This window comes from Gallus gallus, chromosome 1 (assembly GCF_016699485.2).
Source record: "Gallus gallus isolate bGalGal1 chromosome 1, bGalGal1.mat.broiler.GRCg7b, whole genome shotgun sequence".
NCBI lineage: Eukaryota > Metazoa > Chordata > Aves > Galliformes > Phasianidae > Gallus > Gallus gallus.
The window spans coordinates 93,666,531-93,693,578 of NC_052532.1; the positions used below are offsets into that span (position 1 = coordinate 93,666,531).

Consider the following 27,048-nt stretch of genomic DNA (forward strand, 5'->3'; position numbering starts at 1 on the left):
AGTAGCTATGACATTTAACATGTAGTACAAATTCATATGAAGTTATGCAATTAATAATTTTATCAGACTGACAAAGTAATATTGCTACAAATTATATACTCAATTTCATTATCAAAAGAGAATTTGTGTAATGTGTAGGCAAACTATCCTCTGTGAAAAAGACAGCATGCTGTGTCTGGTCATGCAGCTAGTGAGACCATTTAACAAGGAATTGAAAAAAAACTAAAAAATAAATGAAAAATGCAGTGACCAAGCTTGGAAATCTTACTGATGAAAAGTGATGAGATTTCAAAAAGGCTGCAGTTCAGGAACCATCATTAAGCACTGGCACCAGCATAAATAAAGAGCTAGGAATCTGGAGTTAGAATGCTTAAAAATGAATTTCAGACACATTCTTAGGTGTCTTTTGGCTTCTGTTCATATTTTTCTTCTTTGTGTTTTTTGTTTGTTTGTTTGTTTGTTTTAGTATCACTTTGTTATTTACAGATTTGCTGTCAATTTTTTTTTTTGTACAGCAAGTTGTTAGCTAACTCTAGAAGAACATACACCACTATCAAACACCATGGAGGCCATTCCCACACATTTGATTCCCTCCACACTTCATTCATAGGGGTGTAGCTAGTCATGCACTGTAAGCTACTGTGAAAAATCCATTCATTTCTAAGATAGGTGTTTACTACAAACTACTCTTGAAATATGGAAGCTACAAGAAGCTCAATAAATTTTATGGTAATAGTATAACTTCCAGAATAGCACATTAAATATTGGGAATTAGGAAAAGGCAGGTATTGTACAAAAGAAGTCAGCTACTTAAAATATTGACAATAACTTTATACGTGTATTGCTAAAGAAAAGACTATGATCTAAACTCATAAACAAAAGAGACATTACTTATAAATTCTCGTATGTGGAATAAAGAATATATCTTTTCCAACTCATCTACAGAAATTCTGAAAATATCTTTTTAGGGAAGCAAAATGGTATTATTACATTGGCTACAGGTTATCCAAATATATACACTTTCGAATTAAGCAAAATGGTCTCAAAGACAGTTTCTAGGAAAATAACAACTACTATTTGCTCTGGTTGTTACACAAATACCTAAAACTATATCTTTAACCTAGGAACATTGTACACTTAAAAAAAGAAGATCATGCCCTCAAATGTGCAATAGGTATATAAGGCAAAGCAGAGTTAGGAGATACTTAGGAGAACTTAGGGACTCCAAGCTAGAAGCAGAACTTGAGAAAGATTAATGTCCCTGTTTCCAGAAGTGCTTGTCAAAATGATATTCACAAGTGAACAGTGTCTCCCTAGACATCTAGAGAGGTAAGTATTTCTAAATGTCTGTCTAATCCCCACCCTGATGCTGAAAAAGAAACTAAGATTCCTTGGGGTCCCTTCCAATCCAAGCCATTCTATGACTCTATGATTATGAACATTCACTCCCTCTGGATCACAATTTTATGAGGGACAAGTACAAAAGTACTTGTTACTGAAATAAACAATATACATTTTCTTAAAGAAGTGAAGCTTTCACTGGCTTGTACCTGATGGATAATTATAAATGTGGATTTTGATTATTTTAGGAAGATGACATTGTATGCTAAGGCACTGAAATAGGATTTTATTTATTTATTTATTTATTTATTACCACTGACGGTGTTTGAACAAGGAAAAGGTTACAGAAGTATAGATGAGCATTACCATTACTTTTATTAAAACAAAAAATGGAGAGACAAAATATGAATGCTTCTTTGCAAAAATATTGCTCTGTCTGTGAGAGAGTGTGGTTAATCAGAAAAATTTAACTTGTTTTTGGATACTGGATAGACTTATCTGCTCTAGCCAATACAGTGATTCAGGACACAAACTGAATCTGGGGTCAGGAGTTGGACATGATCCTTGTGGGTTCCTTCTAACTCCAGATATTCTGTGATTCTATGAAGTAGAAATGTATTCATCTTGTAAGCTTTCTAGTAGAAATTCTAGATATCTAAAATTCACTTAAATGCTCTTCTATGGGCCTGTTTAAGTGTTAAACAATTAGGCTGCTTGGGCATCTCTCCTCTCTCAGTACCCAGGTATTTTTGGGAATTATACTCCTCCTTGTTTACCAAATGTTACAAAAGAAGCCCAGGACAGAAAGAGGATTTTATAAATCCTAACCCAGTACCTTGAGCATACTATTCCATTTTTGTCAGTTTCCTCCTCCAATCTGGTTTCTACCCCCACAGTATCTTACTGACAAATCATTCCTTGAAGGCATTCTTTCCTCATTCCTCAGTTCTTTTCCCAGATATGGCTTCTCTCTCTCCTCTTTCTTTTTGAACTCTCCATCTTCTTTTTACAGAGAGAAGCAGTGCACTGAGATCTCACCCCTTGATGTTCTCTGAGGAGATTTCTGAATCTTATTACTCAAAATCTTGAGTTCTATAAAAATCTTCAGTGAAAACAAACAACATTGAAGAGAATGAGAAGGAGTACAGAGACTTCCCAGTGATGGCAAATGTGAGATAAAGATAACATCTTTACATCAGACAATGAGTTAAATGGAGTCTAGAAAGTACAACACTACTTAAAAATAATAAGGAAAACCAAAGACCTACTTGCAAGTCTATGCAAATGAACTTAAATTATTCAAGTCCAGATCTTCTGTGTGGAAACTCATCATTCACATAAGTCCTATCATTCTCCCTCTTAAACCTAGCCCTCCTTAAAGCATCAGCTTTAAGTTAACAACTAAAACTAAAGTTAGTTAAGTTAACAACTAAAACTAAAACTTCTAGTTAACAACTAATGGTGAAAATCTATGACTTTCACAGGCTAGCTAAGCAGTCCATCTTCGCACTTAAGAAAACAGACTTTTGCCTTAATAACACACAGACTTTGTTCCAAGTAGCTTAGAAGCACTATTGAATTTAAGGTTCATATTATGTTATTGTTTAGATCAGAACTGAAGAATTCAGATCCTAATGTACTGTAAAAAAGCACCGTAAGTCATGCCAATATGTAAAGCCCATTGCTGACCTTTCTATCACATACCACATTTGCTATTGCGCCATGGTGAGACAGGAATATTCTTGTAGCTCTCAAGAAAGATAGGTTCAATGATCAGAGGTTCTAATATCTCTTTGAATCATCAACATCAGAATCTCTGATTCAGAAGTATATTCAGAGAAAGAAGCCGTGGGGGAGTTCCTTTAAGAAGAATAAGCAAATTAGAGTGAGAAAAGCACAAAACTAATTAAACTTGATGCAACAAAAAAACTAAAGCATTTTTGATGAAATTTATTAAAGAGAAAAAGCTGTAAAATTAATAGCAATCAAAAACTAATTAAAGTTGATGCAATAGGAGCAGCCAAAGAATGCCTGATAACATTTATTGAACCAAAGAAACATGGCTGTCAAGTTAAAAGAAATCAACCAAACTCTGTTTCTGAATAGTAACGCAAAGATAATTATTCTCTGGGTGACACTTACAGAATATGTTTCAAGTCATTACCTCAAAAGACAAAAGGACTGACATGCTGTGTTAAACTGCCTGTGAAAAAAAAAAGGGTCTTAATACAGAAACTTTGTAAATAATTCCTCAGTCTTGCATATAAACAAAAATGACTCATCAGTCACACAATGAACTATTCTTGTTGTATCAGTTACTTCTATAAACTAGTATTTGACATTTAGGAGAATACCTTGTCTAACAGTGCACTTATAAGCCAGAGACTCCGGGTGTTTCCATCTTAGCTCTGAAACTCGTTTCCTCAGTACCTCAGGGCAAGTAATTAACATTTAAGAGTGCATTTGTTTTAGGATTATGATGCAAAACTCAATTCCTGATGTCAAGCATCATTTAAGTTATGGCCAGTTGCCAGGAATTCTTTTCTTTTAGGTTTTGGTGGTAAATAGTGAAGTGAGCTGTCTGTAGGTAAGCATTCATACCACGGTCTCAGCTTTACAAAAATAATTTAAATAAAAATAGTTGTTAGCAAAATGTATAATGACTACAAGCATTTTTTGGTGTTTTGGTGTGTTTTTGTTTGTTTGTTTGTTTTTGTTTTGTTTTGTTTTGTTTTCCAAAAGATCACTTTGAAAGTTTAAAGTTTAATGAAAAATCAATTTTGTGAGTAAAAGTAACTACTTACATAAAATAGTTCACAACCCTCAGCTCTAACCTCCAGTGGGTCAGGCTAAGTAACAAATACTCTCATAGCCAAGTGAAAATTGAAATATTGATGAAGCATTGTCTTTGACAAAGAAACAAATTTCCCTGTCAGAACTTCCCTAAGCCCTTCTGTGGCTCCTGTAGGAACTGGGTCAAATCCCAGTCTGCTGAGTCTCATCTACAACATAACACCTTTATTTTGGAATCATAGTTAAAAAGCAGTTCAAGGAATTCTTCCCAGACAATCTCCAACATTACAATCTTGCTACTAAATCACCAACATAAAGCTTCTATTCACAAATAAACTTCTATCTATCTTAAAAAATACATTATCACAGACAAAAATACCACAATTCCCAAGAAAACTGCTGGATTTATTTGGTTTAATCTCACAATTAGACTCTTTTCAACTGAAAGATAAAGTTTTTCAGAACTTGTTTTAATACTTTTAAATTCCGCTTCCTGTTTCAGGAAAAAAAAACTACTGCCTCTGGTGTACTGTATATCAAAAACAATTGCTGAAATCCACCATCACATTCCAAAGAGATGCAACTTGGTATTACTGACAAGCCTAGGGAAGACTTCCATGTCACATTACTCCACTTCTTCATAAACCTAGGATTTTTTCTAAACATTAAAAAGTTAGTCTGCTTAATGTTGTTGAGAGATCCTCATTACATGCCTGATCTTTCAGATCTATTTTTTACAAAAATGCTCATGCCCTTATCTGATCAAAATTCCCATTTATTAGTCTGATCAGAATTTGCTTACTGCTACTGAATAACATTTTTCTTCTTCATTTTGTCTTCTTTATATCAAATGAGGATTTAAATTCCTCCTTCTGGGGGGCGGGGAATAAATGATAGCTTGCAGTGGGCACCTGCTTGTGTTTACTTCAACAGATAGATAGTCAATAATGCTCCAACTGAGCTCCAGTAAAGAGTGTTTTCTCATTCCTGTATATTATGGGTTTCTGTAGCCTGGTGTAGAACTTCACTGTTACTAAAATCAGCGGGCCAGACTAACTTTTTACATAAGTATATCCTACAGAAGTGAAAAGTGTTTTATCTGCTTAAACCAAGTCACATCTTGTCCTGTAGTGGACAAAAAATGTCTACAATTTTTTTTTAAGTTCTAGCCATTCATTACTTTTTATGTCAGTCTTTCAGCAAAAAAAGTTAATCAAACTTGAACTCTCACAAAGTTATATTGTTTATACCACAGTAATTTATTTGTTCCTTTTATAAATACACTCATCTTCCTCCTCAGTCCTTTTCTACTGGGTAATGAAAAAATGTTAACTTCCTCCTGGTGTTAAGCTGCACATGAGCTGACTAGCTGCCTTATTCTCCCATCTCAACTGCTCAGTTGTTCTCTGCCTCTCTGATTGGATAACTGAATTCTATCTGACTACTTTTCTTTCTTGCGGTAGCTGTATACATTTAAGGTCTTTTCCTACTCAAAATAACCCTGAATTTATTTATATTTGAGACTCATACTTCTTGCAAAATAGGTAGAAACTGAAAAACAGATTCAAATACCAGTGAGGGAGCATTCGGAAGAAAGAGAGTTAAACAATGCTACAATCGCATAAGCTACTATTCATTACGAATATCGGCTAAAACTGATTCAGCTTTCAGATTAAATGCACACACACACTCCGAAAATTCTGGAAAAACCCTGAAAACAACACGTTGATAGTCTGCAGCTTGTAGGAACATAATTTGAAATTCTGGAGTTTCCTAGATTGTATCGTTGTCAGTACCACATAAATTATAGCAATTCAATTTCTAGTAGCCTCTATTCTGGGCCTATTAAATCTTTACAAATAGGTCTCCTTCATGTCATGCACACACAGTGAGATGCAAGGCCCCTTTTATCACACAGTTAAGCAGCAGTAATGGAGGGATGGCTGGGTGACATACTGCTCTCAGGCATGGAAAGTAATTTCCACATTTTAGAATAAGAAATTAATCCTAATCGTCTCTATTACATTTTGAAGGACAATTCTGATCTGCTGTGCCTTAATCAGGTTGACATTAAAAATATCTGTTTATTGTTGGTAGTTAAAAGACAGAAGAAGAAATAGGAACTCGCTACAGTATATGAGTGTCTGAATATCTCTCTTGAAAATTGTTATAAAGTAGGTAAAATGAGTAAGTACATTTTCATTTCACTGCCATCTGCTCTTTTCCTTTGCTACTCTTCCTCATGGCTGAAAATATAAGCATAGATGCAGGCTATTTGACTATCTTAGAGGAAAGAAGATTCTGTCACAACCTGAAAGAGATAATCTATACTAATAGGAGTGTGATTTGTTTTCCAACAAAATGAGTTTGTTACTGACCAGTGTGAAAAGCATTCTTTCAGGAAGCTGCAATACACTGATAGATTGTATAGGGACCCCTTAACTTACTTCATTACAGATTGACAACATCATTGCCAGCGTATTTTGTTTAACACAGATGAACTGCCTCTTAAATTCTTCAGCAGTAAGGCTGACATTTTTTGGACAGTAAATCCTCTCATTTTTGAAAAGGAAATGATATACGCTTTAGAACACATCGATCTGGAGGATGAGTCCAAGCTCATCCAGGCTTAAAAAACTGGGAAATAGCACAAGATGACCTGACTTGCATTAGCTTTTCTGAATTCTTCTATAGGCTCTCAGAAGAAGTGGCTCAAACAGAATATGATAGGAAAGAGTTTATGGCTGTCATCAGGAGCCTCAGTGTTGTGTGCTGATGTGGCACTGCATCATTTTGTGGCGATGGACTCCAGCTTGAATAGCAGAGACAGAACAGAAAGAATTATGCACAGAATGAACACTTCTTACTCATCTCTAAATGGAATACAGCTAGTTGAAAAATAATCTGAGTAATGGAGGAAGTAGTTTACAAGTTTAGGTAAAACATGTTTTTGTTTACCATGCTTTCACCTAGGTGAGAGAATGCACCTCTCTGTTATGCTCAAAACTGAAACTAATCTTGATTCTGAAAAAAATATTATTAAAAATTATTAAACATTATAATATTTGAAAAAAATATTATTAATTATTTTGCAGAAATCTGCAACATGCTTATTATCTAGCAGTGACTTCCTTGGAGGCTAGGAGTAGAAGAGTTCAGCAAAAGGAGAGTATTAAAACAAAGATGCATCTTCTTGCCTTCCCCCCTATTTTAGAGTGGAGATGTGACCAAGGTCTTAGCTTGTCATGAGCTAAGAAAGAAATAGTTAAAGGATTTTGAAGTTGTATCATTTCTTGCTCCTCCGTTGGCGCTGCTTTCATTCTGGAAATAAGCAGAAAAAAGCTTCATATGTCCCAGTGAAGAAGCAGCAGCTATCTTTTCTTCTGCTTCTAGGAAATTAATAGCACCAGAAAATGACACAGAAGGAGTCTGAAATGATATGGCTATAGTACTTTCAGATCTTTTCACAGTACTAAGTAACATTATATAGCATCACAGCGCCTTATATCCCTTCACTATCTACAGGCACACATTCATAGATGTGTCCCAGCCCTCCGTGAAAGTGATGAATTAGGAAAGTGAGCTCATAGCTCTCAAGCCTGTGAGTTTGAGCTTCCCTCTGCAAGAACTGGCTGTTGCTCTGATAGTAAGTGAATGCTTGCCAGAGGGTTAGGCTTTTGTGTGGCATCATTCTGGTAAGAGCTGTGCTACAAAAAAAATTGCTCTGTTGGCATTTTGCTCTGTGGTGCCATAGTTCACACCCCACTCCTACTTCCCAGGAAACTGAAATTCACAGTTGCAACCAACTACAAATAAACTGAGACACACAAACATGATTCTTGAAGCAGACCTTTTCACTACTCCAACACACCACACCTAGCATGGGTATGTGCTCTCCATATAAGGGGATGAAACCAGAATCTTTAATAATTTTTGTTTGAAATTTGAAGCCAGGCAATACAGACAAAAATGCAAATGATGTTTTGTAACATGTGCAGGTGAGCTGATGTCTTCTATGTTGATAAAAACATGTTTATTGAAACAAAAACTAACTCATTTTCATTTTTTGTTTACTTTAAGAACAAAATTAATTGTGCTGAGAGGATGTTTATGGAATGTTTTATTTTAAAAAACAATTCCATGTCACATACAAAAAGCTAAACTGAAAATAAATGCTTTAAATAAACACTTTTTTTTCTTTCCTTTTTTTTTTTTTTTTTTTAAATTATGCTTGGCAAATTATCCCCCAAAATTTCTTTAAAAAAAAAAAAAAAAAAAAACAGATTTCATAGTTGATGCTGGATTTGCAAAAGGAAAATTTCAAAACAGTGGTATTTCCTTCTCGGCAAGTCCAGATCTCACTCCATTTACATTTGGAAGTAGGTTAGCTTTAAAAAAAAATGAAGAATTCATTATTAGCACCCATCAGCTTCAAGAAATGTTGGCAGATCACAAATGCACATCTATGTTTGAAAGACAAACAATGGCAAGATGCCTTGATGACTAAAGATACCTGTTACAGAAGGTGAGGCTACAGAAATCTGGTGCTTTTCTTCAAATTCTTTTGATCCTTATTGTGTAAGATGGTGCCTTTTCACAAAATTTTACAGGTGTGAGTTCAGATGTAATTCCTCCATGGGCTGACAGATCAGGCATACATCATTAACCTGAAGCACGAAGCCCTGGTATTTGTTTAAAATACGATTTGTACAATGACCAGTAAAGAACAAATTCTCCTGCAAAACACAGAGGGAGGATCCTTGACAGAATGAGGAAGTTTCCCAAATGCTTTACAGAGGAACTACTACCGAGAGGCTGACAAAGGTAGCCTATTAAGAACACCACAGACTGTGCATAACAGTATGCTGAGAGATTTCAAAGCTCCTATTTGCCTCAGCACTAAGGTGGTTCTTCCAGTTGAAGGCAAGAACGATTTCAGTATGAAACTGTACACTGACAAATTGAAAGAAGAAATATATCCTTCCTCCCAGCCCTACCCTAACAGAAGTTGAAAGCAGATTCTGCAGAAAGACAGCAATATGAGCAGATTCTGCAGAAAGACGGCAATATGAAATGCAAAAAAACTGACCAGGCAGGATAAAAGCACAGTGCATTGCAAGAAAGAAAATGCTAAGCAATTTTTGAAGTGTTAATAAGGAGAAGCTGAAGCCTTCACCAAGCCTGAAAAAAATACTCATTCACAATCCTGGCTTATCTTCACAGGGAGAAAATTCCATATGTGAGCCAGTTGCTAAGAAAGCTCTGAATAATGCACATACAAGTCTGACTTTTTAAGTTGACATTTCTACTTTTGCAGGGGATAAGAGCTGTCAGAAGAGTACCCTAGGTAGACCAGAAGATTGCAGAGAAGTATTATTCTGTAGGAGTCAAAGCACTGTGGCACAAACACTTTGATGAAATTAGCAGTGGTGAATTAAGAAATAGCCTCATATTCTGTTCCTAGCACTAAAAATTACCACTCCCATGGCAGAACCAGAACAAAGGAAAGAATCAGAAGGAAACCAGCTGCAGATTTTCTGGTAGGGTAGAAGAGTACATTTCCTTCTGCTGATGATTTCACACTGCCATTAAGTAACATATGGCAGTGGGGCAAGAGCAGATAACTATAGACAATACCGTTGTAAACATTGCTTTTATATTTGTCAAGAGCTCAGCTGTCAGAGTCCTTAAGCCATCTTCATTCCTTGTCTGATTTTATCACAAGATGTGCCTATAATAAACATTTATTATGCAAAACCAAAAACTGATCAATAATTTATCTTACCAAGTACATCAGAAGAATATGCTGTGCATCTGTATGAAACCAAAATAGGGACTACGTAAATTTTTTATACATACTTGGACAAAAAAAGGTCTTTAAAGATAGCGTTTGGCATGGGTTAATCACCTCTTTCATTAGAGAAAAGAATACATACTGAGAACATCTTTCTGTCATCTGATTAAGCAATGAGCCAATACAATTGTAAATCTTCCATAAATTCCCCATGGTTCACCTCTACAGAGGCAATTCTTTACTTCTCAGATTCTATCTTTCATTTTCAGATGATCATTGCACTAACTGTGTACAAAAACTTTATATCGTGCTGTTAAAAGAAATGGAATGTGACTGTTCTGCAATTCTCCTTACAAATACGTATCAATTAAGAGACTGAATTATCCTTATATATTTTTAATTTTTAATATAATAACAAACAAACAAACAAACAAAAGTGTTCTTTCTAGTACATGCAGTGCAATGGTTCATTTTCTAATATTTTAGTGGTTGATATAATGTATTCTATCTGTAAGTGAGGTAAACACAATTTTAGGGTACTATACTATCCCCACAGTCTCATACTATGAATATAAATCACATTTATTATAATATTATTGATATTAATATCATATCCCAACTCATTGGAATATTTCTTCATTTGAATAAAGCAGATTTTAAGTCTTGTCTGAACTTCTTCACAATATTTCCAAGCATTAGAAGCACTAGTTCCGTGTAATACTTGCCCATATTACAGACAGCTTCATGCAAGTTCGATCAAGTTTGACATTCATTTAACACGGTTCAATTCAGGCAAGTTTTCTTCCTCTGTGTTAGTAGTAAGCAGATATTAAAATAGAAATGATGGGATTTGCACTGAGACAACATAATAATTTCATTCAAGATGGGAAAAATAGAGATGACAGCCACTTTATTTTCAGGCTGAAAAATAGACCAAAAAAGTCTTAAAGATATCAGAAGGGAGAATATGCTTCCTAAGAAATCAAATAAAGGAATAAGAAGTGCTAGGACTGTACCTTGTAATGCACATTTCATAAACCAAACTTTTGTTCACCAATGTAGACTGAATCAACACCAGATAATCTGTATGCAAAGAATGATCTAGTAAGGTGGTATTATATTTTTTCCTATAAATGTTATTTCAGATAACAAAAAATTCTATTTAAGTTGGTTTTCCTTCCATTTAACATACATTTGAGCTGTCGGTGTAGTTACACAGTATTATTCTCTTAGGCGGCCACTGGGTAATAAAGCTACAGATAGAAATAAAATAATAACAGCTTATGACAGGTTACATTTAAAATGGTTGATCAGACTGATCAATGGGACATTGCTTTTAAAGCTAAATTCAGGTGCAAAAAAGGAAAACATAACTGTTGATCTCCACACTGTGCTCATATCTCACTGAACTGCAAGGCATTTGGGACGCAGCCTCAGTTTTAATGCAGCTGCCACATACAGAAAAATCCTCCTTTTCTTCTCATACTCCATAACATAAATGCACATCTGCCTTTCTCTTCCAAAAATAATTCTGTTAGCATACATACCCTTTTAGAATCTATATTAGTCTAAATTCATATCTGGTTTCCACTTAAAATTTCAAAAGCTTTTTTATTTTTTCATTTGACTATTGTGTATTCTTAAACAGCGTTCTGAACACTTAGTAATATTTTATAATTAATATATAGACAAGTATTAGTAGTTGCCAGAGATTAGTTGTTACAAGTGATTTTTATATTTTATGACACTGGTTAACATGCCTTGAACTCTCTTTGCACCTCTGGTTTACTGTTGTTTGTTTTGTTTTCTTCTCCATTTACACAACTGCCTATTGGTTTTGTGTTTCCTCAAGCTCCATTTATCCAGAGTACAAACTTCTGAAAGTAATCTCATTCTAGTTGATTCAGTTCTTGTTTCTGTTCAATTTAAAATTATTTTCTCTAGCTCACAGCAGAACATCACATGGTCTCTCTCACTGAGTTACTAAGGATTTTCACCCCATATCAGCAGCTCATCAGCAATTACTTTTCTGCACACACATCCTTAAAGATCTGGGACATGATGATTTGTTACACTTTCTGTGCCAAAACAATCATGAAGGAAGTTCCTTAAACAAGTTTCTACCAGGAAGGGAGCAGAGAGATGAGCATTTCTTATATTAAGCAGTACTTGATAGACTTCCATTTTCATCCCAGAAACTGAAAATAACACTTTCACGTTCATACACAATGAAAGTGTACATTTACTGCTCTTGTTTCAGTGTAGTTGGATATATTAAAATCATTAGCTTGCCTGACCTTAATAACATGAGCAGTCTATAAAACAGACAGCATCATATAGTGGTTTGGCTTGGAAGGGATGGTAAAGACCATCATGACCTTGAATCATCTGCCTTTTTGATAGGCTTCATAACATGTAACGTTTGATGTGGTAAGCTTTAATTTGATTCCTGCTGTCAATGGAAATTTAAATAAGGTGTACTATTTTTGGTGATAGAATGGGTGTTGTGCAAACTTAATCTTCCGTGCTGGTTTTCTTTACTTCTACAAAGAACACTTTGTACTAAACAAAATTGGGGTTCCCTTCCTTCATATCACCTGGTACCTGTTGGCAAGGGCATATTTTTACTGTGATTTAAAATAATAGTTTTCTATTTTACTTAAGCATTCTATTTTATTTTATTTTAAGCACTAAATACTCCAGACTTTTAACATTATGTTTTCCTAGAGTGGTTTAAGGTGAATCTGTAGTAATATCTTCTCCAGATTTAGGTTAAAGAGAAGCAAACCCATGCTACCAGTGGAAAAAAAGACACAAGCTGTCCTACCCTTTACTAAGCCTGAAAATAGAAATTAAGGAAAACACACTGCAGAGACATCCACACTCATTGTATGGTGATTAGGCCTAACTCAAAAAGAATTTATCTACCTTAGCTAGTAAACTGTTAAATTCTTCTAACATTGAATGGACTTGCCAGCATGGATCACAGGCAGCCTGGGGACTTGCCCCATCACTTTTGGCTGAGTAATTTGGACTGTCCATTCAATCTGGCAAGCCAAGAGCCTTCATCGTTTCAGAGAACCTGTTATTTCAGGATGTAGTGGATTCAGGCCCACAGGTAAAATCATGTTATCAAATCAGCTTCTGTGATGGGGTTAGAATTCAAGTGACTCATGTATGGCTAATCCAGACTGATAGAATGATGTTTTTCCTATTCCTTTATTTTTTTCTTACACAGCAGTCACTGTCTTTCAGTCATATACTTTGGCAGTTTCTCCTCCCTCTCTCCTCAGCCACTTGGGTAATTCACTAAAAATATGTTGTTGAATCACTCTTCTGGGCTACATTTCTCTTGAACTACTGTTTTTACTCCCTCAGCAGTTGCTGAGTGATAGTTAACCTCTACCTTACCCTTCAAAATGCAGTTGAAATGGCACTCACTGTACCACCTGCTAATAGTCTACAGTTGCTGTAATACCATTACATTCATTTTTTGTTTCTATTTCAAAGCTTTTAGATCTATTGTTTCCAGTATCAATAGTCAGTGTGTTGTGGAATCACAGGTTATGTACATGTTAAGCTACATGCATGTTTATAAGACACAGTTCAGTAGCTAAACTGTTTTTTTCAGCTGACATAATTTGCTTTAAGGAGTCTTGTAGATTCTGGACAGACCTGCTAGGAACAATATCTTAGCTAGCTCAAGTGCTACCCAGATGTTCATTCATGGCTGTGCACTGTGCCTTGCAGACACCATCATGTTTTCAGAGGGTTCTGTTTCATCCTCATAAGAGTTTTATTGTCCAGATGCAAAGCCAAGAATGCACTTGTGCTTTGGATGTTTTCATATTTTTATATGGAACATATCACTTCTTCCTGTGCTGCACATATCTGAATGTTCTATGATTGCCTCTCCACACTAATATTTTAAAAATAATTTTATACTTTTATCCTAAAGCATTGCCTGCTTCTTTATAATCTGATATGCCATTTCTAAATACTCAAACTTCAACCTTTTCTACTACTGCTGTCTTCTTTTGAGAAGCACCACTTTTACCGGCTCTGCAAACATCAGCTGTTGTTTGCGAAGTCAGTTATTTTTTATTATTATTATTATTATTTTTTCCCCAAAAGGTTAAGTTTTGTTGGATCTAGCAATCATTTAGACAACAAAACATTCAGGTTCTGGTCTGTTTGGTAGTTCTCTCATCCCTCTAACTCTATTGTACCGAGGATGTTGTGATATAACAATCAGTACTCTCACTTGTCACATAGTTTCTTTTTGAAACACACACACACACACAAAAGAAACTAACAAAAAAACACCTTTGTTTTCCCTAAGGAATAGCGTTCACTGTGGTTAAAAACAAAATGCCTTTTACTGTCTACCATCATGTTCTTTATGATGTACAATGCTGAGCTCTACTGCTCCTGGATCTACTGCCTATCATTGAGAACCTATTCTCCCTCTTGTCCTTCCTTGCACTCCTCTAAGAGTTGTCTGAAAGAAAACAACAGGTTCAGAATGTATTGTAATATGCCATTAGTGCAGAGAGGTCAGCTATAAAAAATTCTCTTTACATTCTTTTTTTGACTCTCTTCTTCATACTCCCTGAAAAATAAAAAGAAAAAAAAAATATTATGCCTTAAGAGATTCTTTGCCATTTAAAACAAAAATAGCCACCAGCCTGAGTATTATAAAGCTTCCTGACAGAGTAAGCTTAGCAGTGTCATCACAACTATTGCCTCACTTCAGCATATTCCAGTGCATCGCATCAGCTTCATTCTCCATTTAGCTTGAGTGCTAGCAAACTTAATTTCTGCACATACTCACATTTCAGCACAATATAATGCAAACTCCTACACTTTCTAACTATCTCTACAATACGCTCATTTACTCTCTTAATACTGCTAAGAAACTGAAAAAATAAATGCTGTAAGTGGGAGTAGTTCCACTAATTTATTACAATGAAATAATATTCTAATGCATTGTAATACATTTTAAGTGAGATTTTCATACTCACGAACAAAATAACTGTCAAGGTATTTTAACAGACTCCTGCTCCCTTTTATCATGCTATCTTTTTTAACATGCATGAACAAAAGTGTTTGGGTTTTCAGAAGGGGCTGGTTTTGATACCTCGGTTTTTGAGGATCAAGTGAGACATCTCTTGTTCTCAAAAGCTCTAAAGAGAATTCTTTTTTTTTTCTTTTTTTTTTTTCCTCCCATGTAGTAAGCAACTACTATTCAAGATCATTTAAACTTCTTTCCTAACCATGGTTCAGAGGTAAAGCATACACGTTTTTACTGGAATGGAGTCAGTCTTCTCCATAGCAGTCCATATGATGTGCTGGTTCAGATCTGTGGCCACAGTAATGTTGATAACACACCAGTGTTTTGGCGGTTTCTGAGCAGTGCCTGCACAGTGCCTTTTCTGTTTCTCACTCTGGCCTCTCCCGGGGAGAAAGCTGGAGGTGGCCAGGAGGCTGTAATGGGACACAGCCAGGAGAGCTGAGCAGAACTGACCCAAGAGATACTCCATGCGCTGTAAAACATAACTGTGGAACTGACAGATCTGAACAATATATAAAATTAAACTCAGTCACAAATCTTGGAAGAACTATTCTAAAAGGTCATCATGGAAAGCTCCCTATGAAAAGATCTTCCTCCTCTAAGCCAGATTTATATCTCCTACAATTTTGGCTTTGAATGCTAGAAACTTGTCAAATGTTATAAAATATTTAAAAGCTCTTGCTACTCAGATCAGGAAAGAAATAAAAAAAAAGAAAGAAAATCCATTCCCTCTGTATCTCTTACATACAACTATTAAGTCATAGTTTGGCAACAACTGTCTCAATAGTTTTCTTGGTTGTTTTTTTGTTTGTTTTCCTTTCTACACTGCTTTATCACAGGTCTACTAGAAGGTATTTCCTCACTGAGTGAGTCTATTAAATTTTAAATAACTGTGAATCTTTACTTTCTAGGTGTACCCTAGAATGGAGTTCAGCTGGGTCATCATCTACTGTTTGATCTCATCTCCACTCTTTTATGCAACAGGTAACAGAGCATGTGAAGTTAGATACAGAAGTCCATTCATCACTGCTGCCTGATTTCACATTACTTAACTGCTAACACTCAGTTCTCCCAACAACACAGCCTGACTGCTTCCATGTTTGTGTAACTGATCTAAAGCATATATTTCCTACTTTCCCCTCTATTTCTAAAAGAAACACTATTTTCTTTGCTTCTTTGTTTTGTTTGAGCTGACCCCTTCTCTCTGAGGATTGTTTGTTTACATGTATACCTACATGTGAAATTCAACTGCTTACAAAAATTGTTAAATGCCATTCAGGAAGTTCAGCATTCCACTCCCCACCTACCGCCACCCCCCTCACCCCCCACCCCCCACCCCCACAGCATTTGCAAGTGCCTCTTCTTTTTTGTATAAATCAGTATCCAAGGCTGACTCATCCCACAGTGGCGTAAACTGGGGTTATACTTAAATTTGATATCTGGAGTCCGTCTTCCACAAAAGAAGTCAATCTAAACTAGAAGGAATAGCATGCCTACAACATGAAGAAGACAGGATTTAAACTCCAGAAAATGCCACAGCACTTCTATCATTTCTCTCACCATTCAGTTTTGATAGGGCCATAGAAAGAATTAAAGATCTTTGCAGTGATGATTCCCCCTAAGCTGACATATGTGGTCTGTAGTGCATGCCTTGTGCACTGTGAGTTACTGAGTCTCTCTAGAAATGTCTTTATTTTGGGGAATTAAAAAAAAAGGCCAGGCGTTGCTTTCTGGAGCCAAAAGGCACGATGCTTTTATTAGAGACACATCCTGTCTCTAAACTTACCCAGCAGTTCTAACACGACAGTGCCAGCCCTGAGAGGGCACAACTGCAGAACCTTTCAAGCGGGTGCTATACCCAGATGTGTCCCCGCAAGTTCATCTGTGGCATTGTGCCTATCAGAGAAGCTCAGGGGAGCTCTGCAAGTAGCGTGCCCTCTCGTAACCCTTCCCTAGCACACAAGTGTCTCTGAAAGCTTTCAAGACGATGGGGAGTTAAACAAATGCCAAGCACTCTTACATGTAGCATAATCAAAGGTCATCTGAAGAAACATACTCTGCCACTGAAGGATGAATAATCCTGAGGTTGGAATATGCTTTCTAATGTTTTAGTAAAGCATGAAAGTGCTACTACTTGATGAAAGCACAAGGGAAATATGCTGATCTTTGATTAGCATCAGGCATATGTTTCATCAAAATATGGCACGTCAGTTTGAGGCAAGCTTATCATGATCATTGTCAACACAGGTGATTTTACTGTGGACAGACTTCCAAATTCCCTGCTAGTGTAAAGAGCAAGTATTTTACACTTCCATTTGTCTGACTAAACAAAATTTTTAGGTATATACTAGGTTCTGTTTCTCTTCCTTCTCTTCAGTCTGATTGCTTATTTTTATACTGATAAGTTTAAACAACTTTGGCACCAACAGCCATTGTTTAGATGTACACGTCTGCTTTGCAACTCAATAACTAACTCCATATGTATCTATAATCCCTACTGAAAGGGAATGTGAAAAGAAGACTGTTCCAGCAAGCTAAGTGAAAATTCTTTAAGTCTTCTCTTTACCAGCCATCCGAGTCTCCATGTTACCACCTTTTTGTTACACATCTCTAGTCATATTTATGTCTCTTTTTACTTATTGCTCACTCTAAATCCTTAAGAAATTCCACAAGTGAATCTAAAATAAAATGACCTATATTCATTTAAAATCAAATCCACCAGTTCTTCTGGTGATTTAATTGTTGCTCATTGTTCTTCTCCCAAAAGCAAGTATATAATTATAGCTACTTTGGTGCATAAAGTGGTACAGAGATTTCTATGGTAATTACTCATTTTAATTGAAAATTGTGTAGGGAAAAACACATTTCATGTGAAGCACGAGATTTGCATTTGTTTCTAAAGAATCTAAACCTGTTCAGAGTGAGTTGTGAACTCATATTTTCTAGGATGACAAATCTTTAAAATTCTTTCCCAGGGGTAGGGTGGGAAACTGAGAACATTTGCAGGAAGTTGCTGAGATCATTAAAAAATAAGACCATATAAACACTAACAATGGATACACAACATCCTTGAAGCTACAAGTTAGAGGAAGCAGAAAAAAATAAGTACAAGAAAGAACAACAAAGAGACAGCATGCTGAATAAGAGGGGCCATCACTGACACCAAATCCACAAGATCAAACATTTGTATTTCCAAGTATTTTAGCTAGCATAAGATAAAATAATACACTTAATACCTTTTAGAGTGAAAAAATCAGACTTGGAGAGAGGCTACTGTTTTATCTTGCTTTGCTTAAAAAATAAAGTTATAACCTCTTTTCCTACAGTAAGCATGATACACATGTTCTTTTTCAGGATATCCACACCAATTTTTTGTCAGGAGGAATACATTTAATTCCTAATGAAGAGAAAATCTGTGAAACCGAAGAAGTTCACCCAGTTCTTTCTTCTGCTGGACATTCATTTTCCCATATGCCAGTAACATGTTCATTCAAGCAAAAGAGGTCACACAATTTTTATTTATTTATTTATTTATTTATTTATTTATTGCTAAGGCAATCCGCAATACAACCTAATAATTAATATGAGAAGCAAACTAGGACTTGGGAAAAAAAAGGCTTTGTAATTGTTGCTCTGGTCTAACATCTCTTTTTCTAAGATGTGTCCAAGAAACGCAACAAAAGTAGAAGAAAAAGAAAACATCGCATTTCTCCTCCCTACCGGCTTCTCCATTCCTATCACCATAATGAGTCAAGCACATTTCAAGCCTGAACTTAGAGCAAATCACATATTTCAGGTGGTGAGGACCAGGAAACAACCACTGAATCAGTTTCATATGTACTATATTTTCTGAAAGAAAACTCTACTCATCATTTACTATTATTATTTCAAGACTGCATAGTCTAAGGGAGAAATTGTCTCTAGTTATATATAGTCCCTGACTCCTTCATGAATATTAAATAAGTATTAAATTGCTGAAAAGGTAGGGGAGGAGGTGTTTCTTTCCAACAAAACATCCTCCTAACCAAGCAAAATCTGTGCTTTAAAACATACCTGCATGGCAGTACGAGAGACAAAAGTTATGATGTGGCTTTTGGCATTAGTGTAGTTGGCTCATTACATTTCCATGAATAGAGCATGTAAAACAGGAAAATGAAGAAAATGACTTTAAACTTTGAAGTCAATGATTGCATCACAGTTCAGAACACAAAATTACACAGTGATGCTTTTTATAGTATGTATAATCCATTCTGAATAAAGTAGAGACTAACAATAAAACTCTTGTCAAAAGGCACGGGGACTTGGAAGCAGACTTTCCCTCTCTCTAACCAGAGGACTCTGCTGGCATACTGTTAGATTTATTTTGGTCAGAAACTGTTTTGCAAGATAGGGAAGGCAATTTGTACAAGAAAGAAGTATGAATGCCCCATCAAGAACAATCTAGCAGTGGAAAGCTTTTCACTGTTCGGAAAATTTCCTCTTTTTTTTTTTCTTTTTTTTAAATCTATTCTGCCATTTGCTGACAGCTGTTACCTCCCTCTTCTACTGGTGTAGTTAGGAGTTTCTTTTGATGTTTACCTGACTTCCTTCATTGTACGACAAGATTCATAATTGTTAAAGTACAGTGAAATCAAAATAATTTTAATCTGATTCTTTTTTGCTTCCTTGTAAGAAAACAACTTAGGCTTTCTTTCAAGAAAATAACTTATTAGATGGCTGGAAAATTAAAGACATGTGATTCTGATTTTGTTCAGACTATAGTAACATCTCTAATGGATATAAGGTCTACTAGCCGAGCTCCTCTAAAGTTCTTCTTAGGTTTTCTATAAAGAACTTAATCCAGCATCCTCAGGCTCCTACTCAACAGTTTTCATCAATTTTCAGATTGAGAAACACAGCTATTAAATAGCAGTTCTCATGGTGCTGAAGGGAGAAGTAAGACCTTAAGGTTAGTTCTGGTTAACCCTAGGAGACAGGTTTGAAAAGACTCTAGCTGAGGCACTGCTTTCAATAAATTAAATGTAATGACTGGATGTAGCAGAAAGCTGCTTTTTATAGCCAAATTGTATGCCTGACTGAGACAAGTAGGTAAAGCAGAAAAGAATAAGGCAGGTTTTACAGTTGCATTTGCCATCATTTACTGATAAAATCAAGGTATCAGAGCTGTAAATATTTCTCACCATTTTGTATCAATAAAGAAAGTATCACTATGTAAAGGAAATGTCTTTCTTAAACTCAAAGAACAGGTACAAATGCACACACAATAAAAACACCAACAGAAAGTTCAAATCCCATTTTCGGAAATGACAGAATATTTTCTGCATGAGACTTGGATGTACTTCTCAGTGCCTTACATATATTCAAGTTTGGAGAAGTCACACACAGATTTCAAAGCTCTTCCTATGTACAAAGGACTAAACACCTGCAATTGAAGGACCTAGACTTGCTCATGTTAGACACTGTCTAGTCCCATAGATATTCAGCAGTCCCTTTACAAAACATTATTTGAATCCTAGTATATTCCTCAACATCTTGGGACAAGTTCAGTATACAGTAGAGTTGTTTAAATTTGCTCACTTCAGCTCCTCACATTTCCAGTGGGGAATACAGATTGTGACTATGTACTTAATATTGCTGCTTGCCATTCAAATTCTGCTGCTTTAATTCATTGTATTAGAAAGTAACACAAACTTAATTTATTCTTTGTAAAATTAGAGATCTAGCTAAAGTATACAGAAAATTAAATTTGCATCAAAATGCCTACACAGTTAAAATTAAACTATTGGCGGTTCTCCTGCATCTTTCTCCACATCCTTTAAAATGTTACTTACTTATAAAAGGTATAAATTTTACAAGTATTGGTGTGCTCTACCAACAAACAAGTTCTCTCAGTTCTCAGTTTTGCAGACATTATTTACCGATTCCAAATCACTAACAATTGAAGAAAAAATAAAGTTCTCAGTTTAGGTAAAGGGTATAGGACTAGACTTATGGCACTTAAGTTCGCACCTATAAGCCTCTCAACCTTCAAGTCTACATTCAAAAGGTACTTATGATTTCAAATAAATTGCAAATCAAATGATTACACGCTACAGGATATTAGATAAAAGAGAAAGGAACCACTTCAACATTATAAAGAGATTCTATTCAGCTATTATATTAATAGCAAAAATCCATATTTTGATTGCAGCTTCTGCAGGTATAAAATGACAGGTTTTAGACTCTGCTTTCATTGAAGCGCATATATCCACAAAGCATTTTATGTCCTGCAATGTGTTATAAAGTCTTGCAATCATTTACAAGGCATTTGGACAGCATTTCTTTGATTTTAAACAGAAAACTAACTGCTCTTCTCAAGGTATGTTCAAGAATACATAGCACCTTTCAGAAAAAACTCAAGGAGTAGAATAAAGTATAAAATACAGTTGAACTGCTGAACAACCGTATCACTAAGATCAACACCAAAATTTTTGCATTTTTGAAGCCAAGTAATGCTTCTGTTACTTGTAACTTTTGTTTAAATATCTTCACAGTATCTAATGTTATCTTTGGGTTGACATCCTTTTATGTAAAATGTAATGCTTTATATTTTCAGACAAGGACAAACGTCTTGGAAACATATCATACTACAGTGATAATGCCCTTCTTTTTCTAAGGTGTGAACACTTTCCAGTACTTTTTCCTAAATTAACTAAGATTAAAATATTGTGCATGGCATATTTGGAAAAGTACACGGAACAACAATAAATTTTGATCATCTTTTACAGTAAGAATGTGTATCACAGCAGCTGCATACTGCACTAATGACAAAACAAACATCCAGTACACCTAAAGCAGGTGATTTTACGTACACGCATACATGCAGGCAAAATAATTAAATCAAGCTAAAGGTTTATGAATGAACCCTTTCCTTATCATTCATAAATACTCTTTAGAGATATTTTGTAGCACATTAGCTTGCACTAAGAATTTCATATATTATCTTCCCTTAATAACAACATAACATTTTATACAAAAGAACGAAATACAATGAAATATTTACCCATGAGAAAAACAGATTTTATAACATATTATTTCATAATTATAGCTGAAAACACATATTCCTAGCCCATATTCCTATTCTTTCAACATTACAATATTAAACTGAATTTGTTTAAAATAATTCTGTCTTGGAAAAAATGCTACAGAACCAAGAGTTCTGGAAATATTTACCTTTTTTGTCGTCGAAATACAGTGTCTGTTGAGCTGGATTTGACCACTGGAGGGAGGTGTTATCATTTTGATCGACCCTGCAGGTCAAATTTGCTGTTCCCCCTTCAACAACTGTGACGTTCTGTGTAAGTGGAAACTGCCCTTGGCTACCTGAGGAGGGATGGGACAGGAGGGAAGAAGGGAAGAAAAAGAGGAAAAAAACAAAAGATTTCAGTTGTAGAACTGAATTTACTGCAGCAACTTCACACAGGTGACAGCGTGAACAATATTCAAGAAGTATAATACAAAAAAACTGGAAAAAATAGATAAGCAATATATTCTCTGCAGAAATGAAACAGAAAAAATGAATTTAAGAAATAGATTCTTTTTTCCTGTATGTGACATGATTTAGCTCCAAAGAACTAGCTGACAAACTTCATTTTCTCAGACACTCATACAAATCCAGATGTTCACAATATGAATCCACATAGGGCTCACGTGGTGCAGACATATACAGATGTCTCAGTACAGATAATACTGTTAAAATGCTCTTGAAAACACCACTGAAAACATAATGTAAAAATCAACATAGGTTTTTTAAACAGACAGGGTAGCCTAGATTCCCTGTTTCATTTTATGCTTTTTGAAGAACTCTTGGGATGATGTGTTTTCTGTCAAGTTTGGAATGCTGTTGGTCAGAAACATAGTGTGAATCTAATACCAGATACATCCTCTGTTGAGAGAATATAACCTGAACATATATGAAAATGGAAGCAATGATGTAGTAGCTCTCTTTCACATCTGTGAGTCTATCCCAAAGCATTATGAATCACATTAAATGCTTGCTGAGAAGTCACTGGGAAGATTTCCAAATACCTCTATACAATACAGGAACACTATCAGCCAGGTTCTTGAATCACAAGCATTTTCAATGGCATAGTTAGACTGAAGTGTTGCTTTGTGTACTGTGAAAATAGCACACCTTGCCAAACAGTAGAACACATTCTGACAAGAATAGCACAAGGGAGCAGAGTAAAAATGTGGGATGTCTTCTTTTTTTCTTTTTCATATAGGTGGGGAAAGAAAAGGTCCTCAATAATAAGCGAGAAAAATAATTATCTGAGACATATGCTTAATCTATGCAAGGTTACAATGCAAAAAAATAGACAATCCAATAGATTAAATCAAATACATGTTGTTGTTTTTTTTCTTTTATACAGGACCTATTAATACAAGACATGCTCAAGGATGCTAACATAAGAAATATTACAACAAGATCAACACTCAAGTGGAATGCGTCAGAAGTGAAAAATCCCTCTACGGTCCTAAAGGAGTGAATATAGACACAAGTAGATTGAAAAAATTAACTGTACAATAGATACAATAACACACAAATCTATTGTCTAGTATACAGATTTTCAGATGACCAGAGTAAGGTATTACTAAATAAGGGATTAAATAAACTTCTATTTGACCTGCTGATATTGCAAAAATAATTAATTAAATAAATGAATATGCAGTTCTAGCAAGGTTTTGATAGCTGTTCATTTTCCTATGTAAAATGATTTTGATGGCCTTAGACCTGGTGTATGAGTACCAACATCACATAATCTCTTAGTATTCTGATAATCCAATACCCTTCATAAGTAGTCTCTTAAAAAAAAAAAAAAAAAAAAAAAAAAAAAACTATTCTATTGCCGAAGTGATTATAATCTAAAAAAAAAAAAAAAAAAAAAGATAAATCATCAACAGTGCTAAGAAAGGGAATTTGAAGCTCAAGCTGCAGCAACCATGGAATGGTAGAGTTCAAGATCCTTTGATCAGCGAGGACAACATACAGCAAGCTCGCTACCCTAGACTTCAGCAGAGCTGACTTTGGCCTCTTCGGGGATCTGCTTGATAGTGTTACATGAAATAAAGCCCTGGAGGGAAAAAGGGTCCAAGAAAGCTGAGTAATATTCAAGGGTCACCTCCTCCAAGCTCAAGAGCAATGCATCCTAACAAAGAGGAAGTTAGGCAAAAACACTGTGAGAACATCAATGAACAAGGAGCTTCTAAATAAACTGAAATACAAAAAGGAAGCCTAAAGAGAGTGAAAGCAAGGACAGGTAGCCTGGAAGGAATACAGAGAAATAGTCTGAGCAGCCTGTGATAGGGTTAGAAAAGCTAATGCCCTGATAGAATAACATCTGGTCAGAGACATCAAGGACAACAAAAAAGGCTTCTGTAAGTACATCAATGATAGAAGAAAAATGTGAGCCCTCTCTTTGAGACGTGGTTAGGTGGGATATGAAGAAAGCTGAGGTTCTGAAGGATTTTTTGCCTGTCTTCAACAGTCCTAGCCACATCACCCAAGTTGCAGGTGGCAAAAGCTGGGACTGGGACAATTAAGTACTGTTCATGGCAGAAGATCAGGTTCAAGACCATCTAAGGAATCTGAAGGTGCATATGTCTATGGGACCTGACGAGATGAATCCATGGGTCCTAGGGGAATTGGTGAAGTTGCTAAGTCAAAGTTCATCATATTTAAGAAGCCATGGCAGTACAATGAAGTTTCCACTGAGTGGAAATGGGAACCCTCATTTTTTAGAAAAAGATAAAGCACAAAGACCTGGGGAGTACAGACCAGTCTCCCCTCTCTTCCCAGAAAGATCATGGAGTAGATCCTCCTGGAAATGATGCTAGGAGATAACTGGTGAAAGCCAATATGGTTTCACTAAAGAAAAATTGTTCCTGACAAGTTTGGTGACATTCTATGATGAGCTTACAGCATTGGTGGACAAGGGAAGAGTAATTGACATCATCTACTTGGCCTTGTAGAAAGCATTTCACACTGTCCCACAAGACATCCTTATCTCTAAACTGGAGAAACATGGACTTGATGGATGAACTACTTGATGGATAGGGAATTAGCTGGATTGTCACACTCAAAGTGCTAAGGTCAACAGCTCAATGTCCAGGTGAAGACCAGTGACAAAGAATATTCTTCAAGGGGCAGTATTGGAACAAATGTTATTTTGTATCTTTGTTGATGACATAGATGTCTGGATTAAGTGTACCCTCATCAAAGTTTTTCACCAAAGTCTGTGGTGTGGTCAACATGCTGGAGGGAATGGATGCCATTCAGAGGGACCTAGACAGGCTTGAGAGGTGGGCCTTCATGAACCCCAGGAAGTTCAACAAGGTCAAGTGTAAGGTCCCGCACTGAAGTTGGGGCAGTCCCAGGCATGAATATAGGCTGGGTGATGAGTGGATTGAGAGCAGCCCTGAGAAAGACTTGAGGGTGCTGGTTGTTGAAAAACTCACCATGAACCAGTAATCTGCACATGCAGCCCAGAAAGCCATCCATATCCCAAGCTGCTTTAAAAGAAGTGTGTCTAGCTGGTCACGGGAGTTGCCTGCCCACCTCTACTATGCTCTCATGAGACCCCACCTACAGTACTGAGGTTAACTCTGGGACCTCCAACGTAAGAAGGATATGGATCTGTTGAAGAAGGTCTAGAACAGGGCCATGAGAATGATCAGAGGCCTGAGGTACCTCTGCTATGAAGTCAGGCTGAGAGAGATGGGACTATTCAAGATGGAGAAGATAAGACTTTGGGGAGACCATATGGTAGCCTTCCAGTATCCATAGGAAAGGGAGAGGAACTTTTTACAAGCACATGTAGTGATAGGACAGGACACTATGGCTTCAAACTAAAGGAGGCTAGATTTAGATTATATATAAGAAGAAATTCTACAGGGTGGTAAAGCATTGGAACAGGTTGCCAGTAGAAGTTATGGATGTCTCAACCCTGGAAGTGTTCAGGGTCAGGTTAGATAGAATTTTGAACAATCTGGCACAGTGGCAGGTGTCCTTGTCCATAGTAGGAGGGTTGAAATCGTGATCATTAAGATCTCTTCCAACCAAAATTATTCTATCATTCTATGATCCCAACTAATAAATTTATATATGTAATTTATTTTTGTAATTTCAAAGAAAAACACTTCCATGTCTTAGTTTAAAAAACTGAAAGAGTTTCCATCAAAATGCCAAATACGAATATCTGGTATTACAAAATACAAACCAAACTGTATTATTTTTGTATAAATACTAACTTCCTGTAGATGTCTAAGGTGCAAAATTTACTATTTACTTATATTCTCTGTAAGAGGGTATTTACTATTAACAGGACAACAACTACAGTAAATAAAAATATGAAATATTGCAAATACCATGTCTAATTTAAATGCTGCAAAAAATTAATGCCAAAATTCTCATGATATCTTCTGTGTCTGACACTTCATTAATCAAATGCTTCTTGAAAACCACCATCATAAATGAGTGGATTAAAAAAAAAAAAAAAAGAAAAAGAAAAAGAAAACAGAAAAGATTTGTCATTCTCTTTCATTTCTTCTCTTTCAACTCCAATGTGTCAAGGAATCTCAAGATATTGCATAAATTGTTTATTGCTTAAATTAGAATTTTAAAAATCCAGAAAAAATGCACACAGCCTGTTATTACTTCCACTAAATTATAAGCATCTTACCAAATAAATAACCTTCTAAAGTATGAGCTGCATATAAGAGGCTATGGAGGCTAAAATAGGTTTTGCATATAAGAAGCATTAAACAGAACCTAGTGCCAATGAAGTCTGAATCAGCGACTTTGATTTACATTTAACTATCTTCCATTCATATTCTTCAATGAAGAACCGATGTAATGATTCTGAACCCTATTAATACGATTTGGGAAATCTTCTTAGGATTATCCTACATCCTCTTTTTGATATTATAGTTCTTACGATGAACATCTCAACGTATATACAATCTCTTATTTACTAATTACAGTCATGTCACAGCCTTATTGATCAGA

General features: G+C 35.7%; 1 protein-coding gene across 4 annotated transcripts in view; it reads right to left on the bottom strand.

The window, feature by feature from the left end:
- CADM2 (cell adhesion molecule 2) overlaps nt 1-27,048 on the bottom strand; it is a 655,431-nt gene that overhangs the window by 176,270 nt on the left and 452,113 nt on the right. For all 4 annotated transcript variants that reach the window (XM_040651269.2, XM_025144700.3, XM_015298395.4 and 1 more), the window contains one exon: nt 22,215-22,364. In XM_040651269.2, coding sequence (XP_040507203.1) covers nt 22,215-22,364 — 150 coding nt within the window. The remainder of the gene's footprint in view (nt 1-22,214; nt 22,365-27,048) is intronic.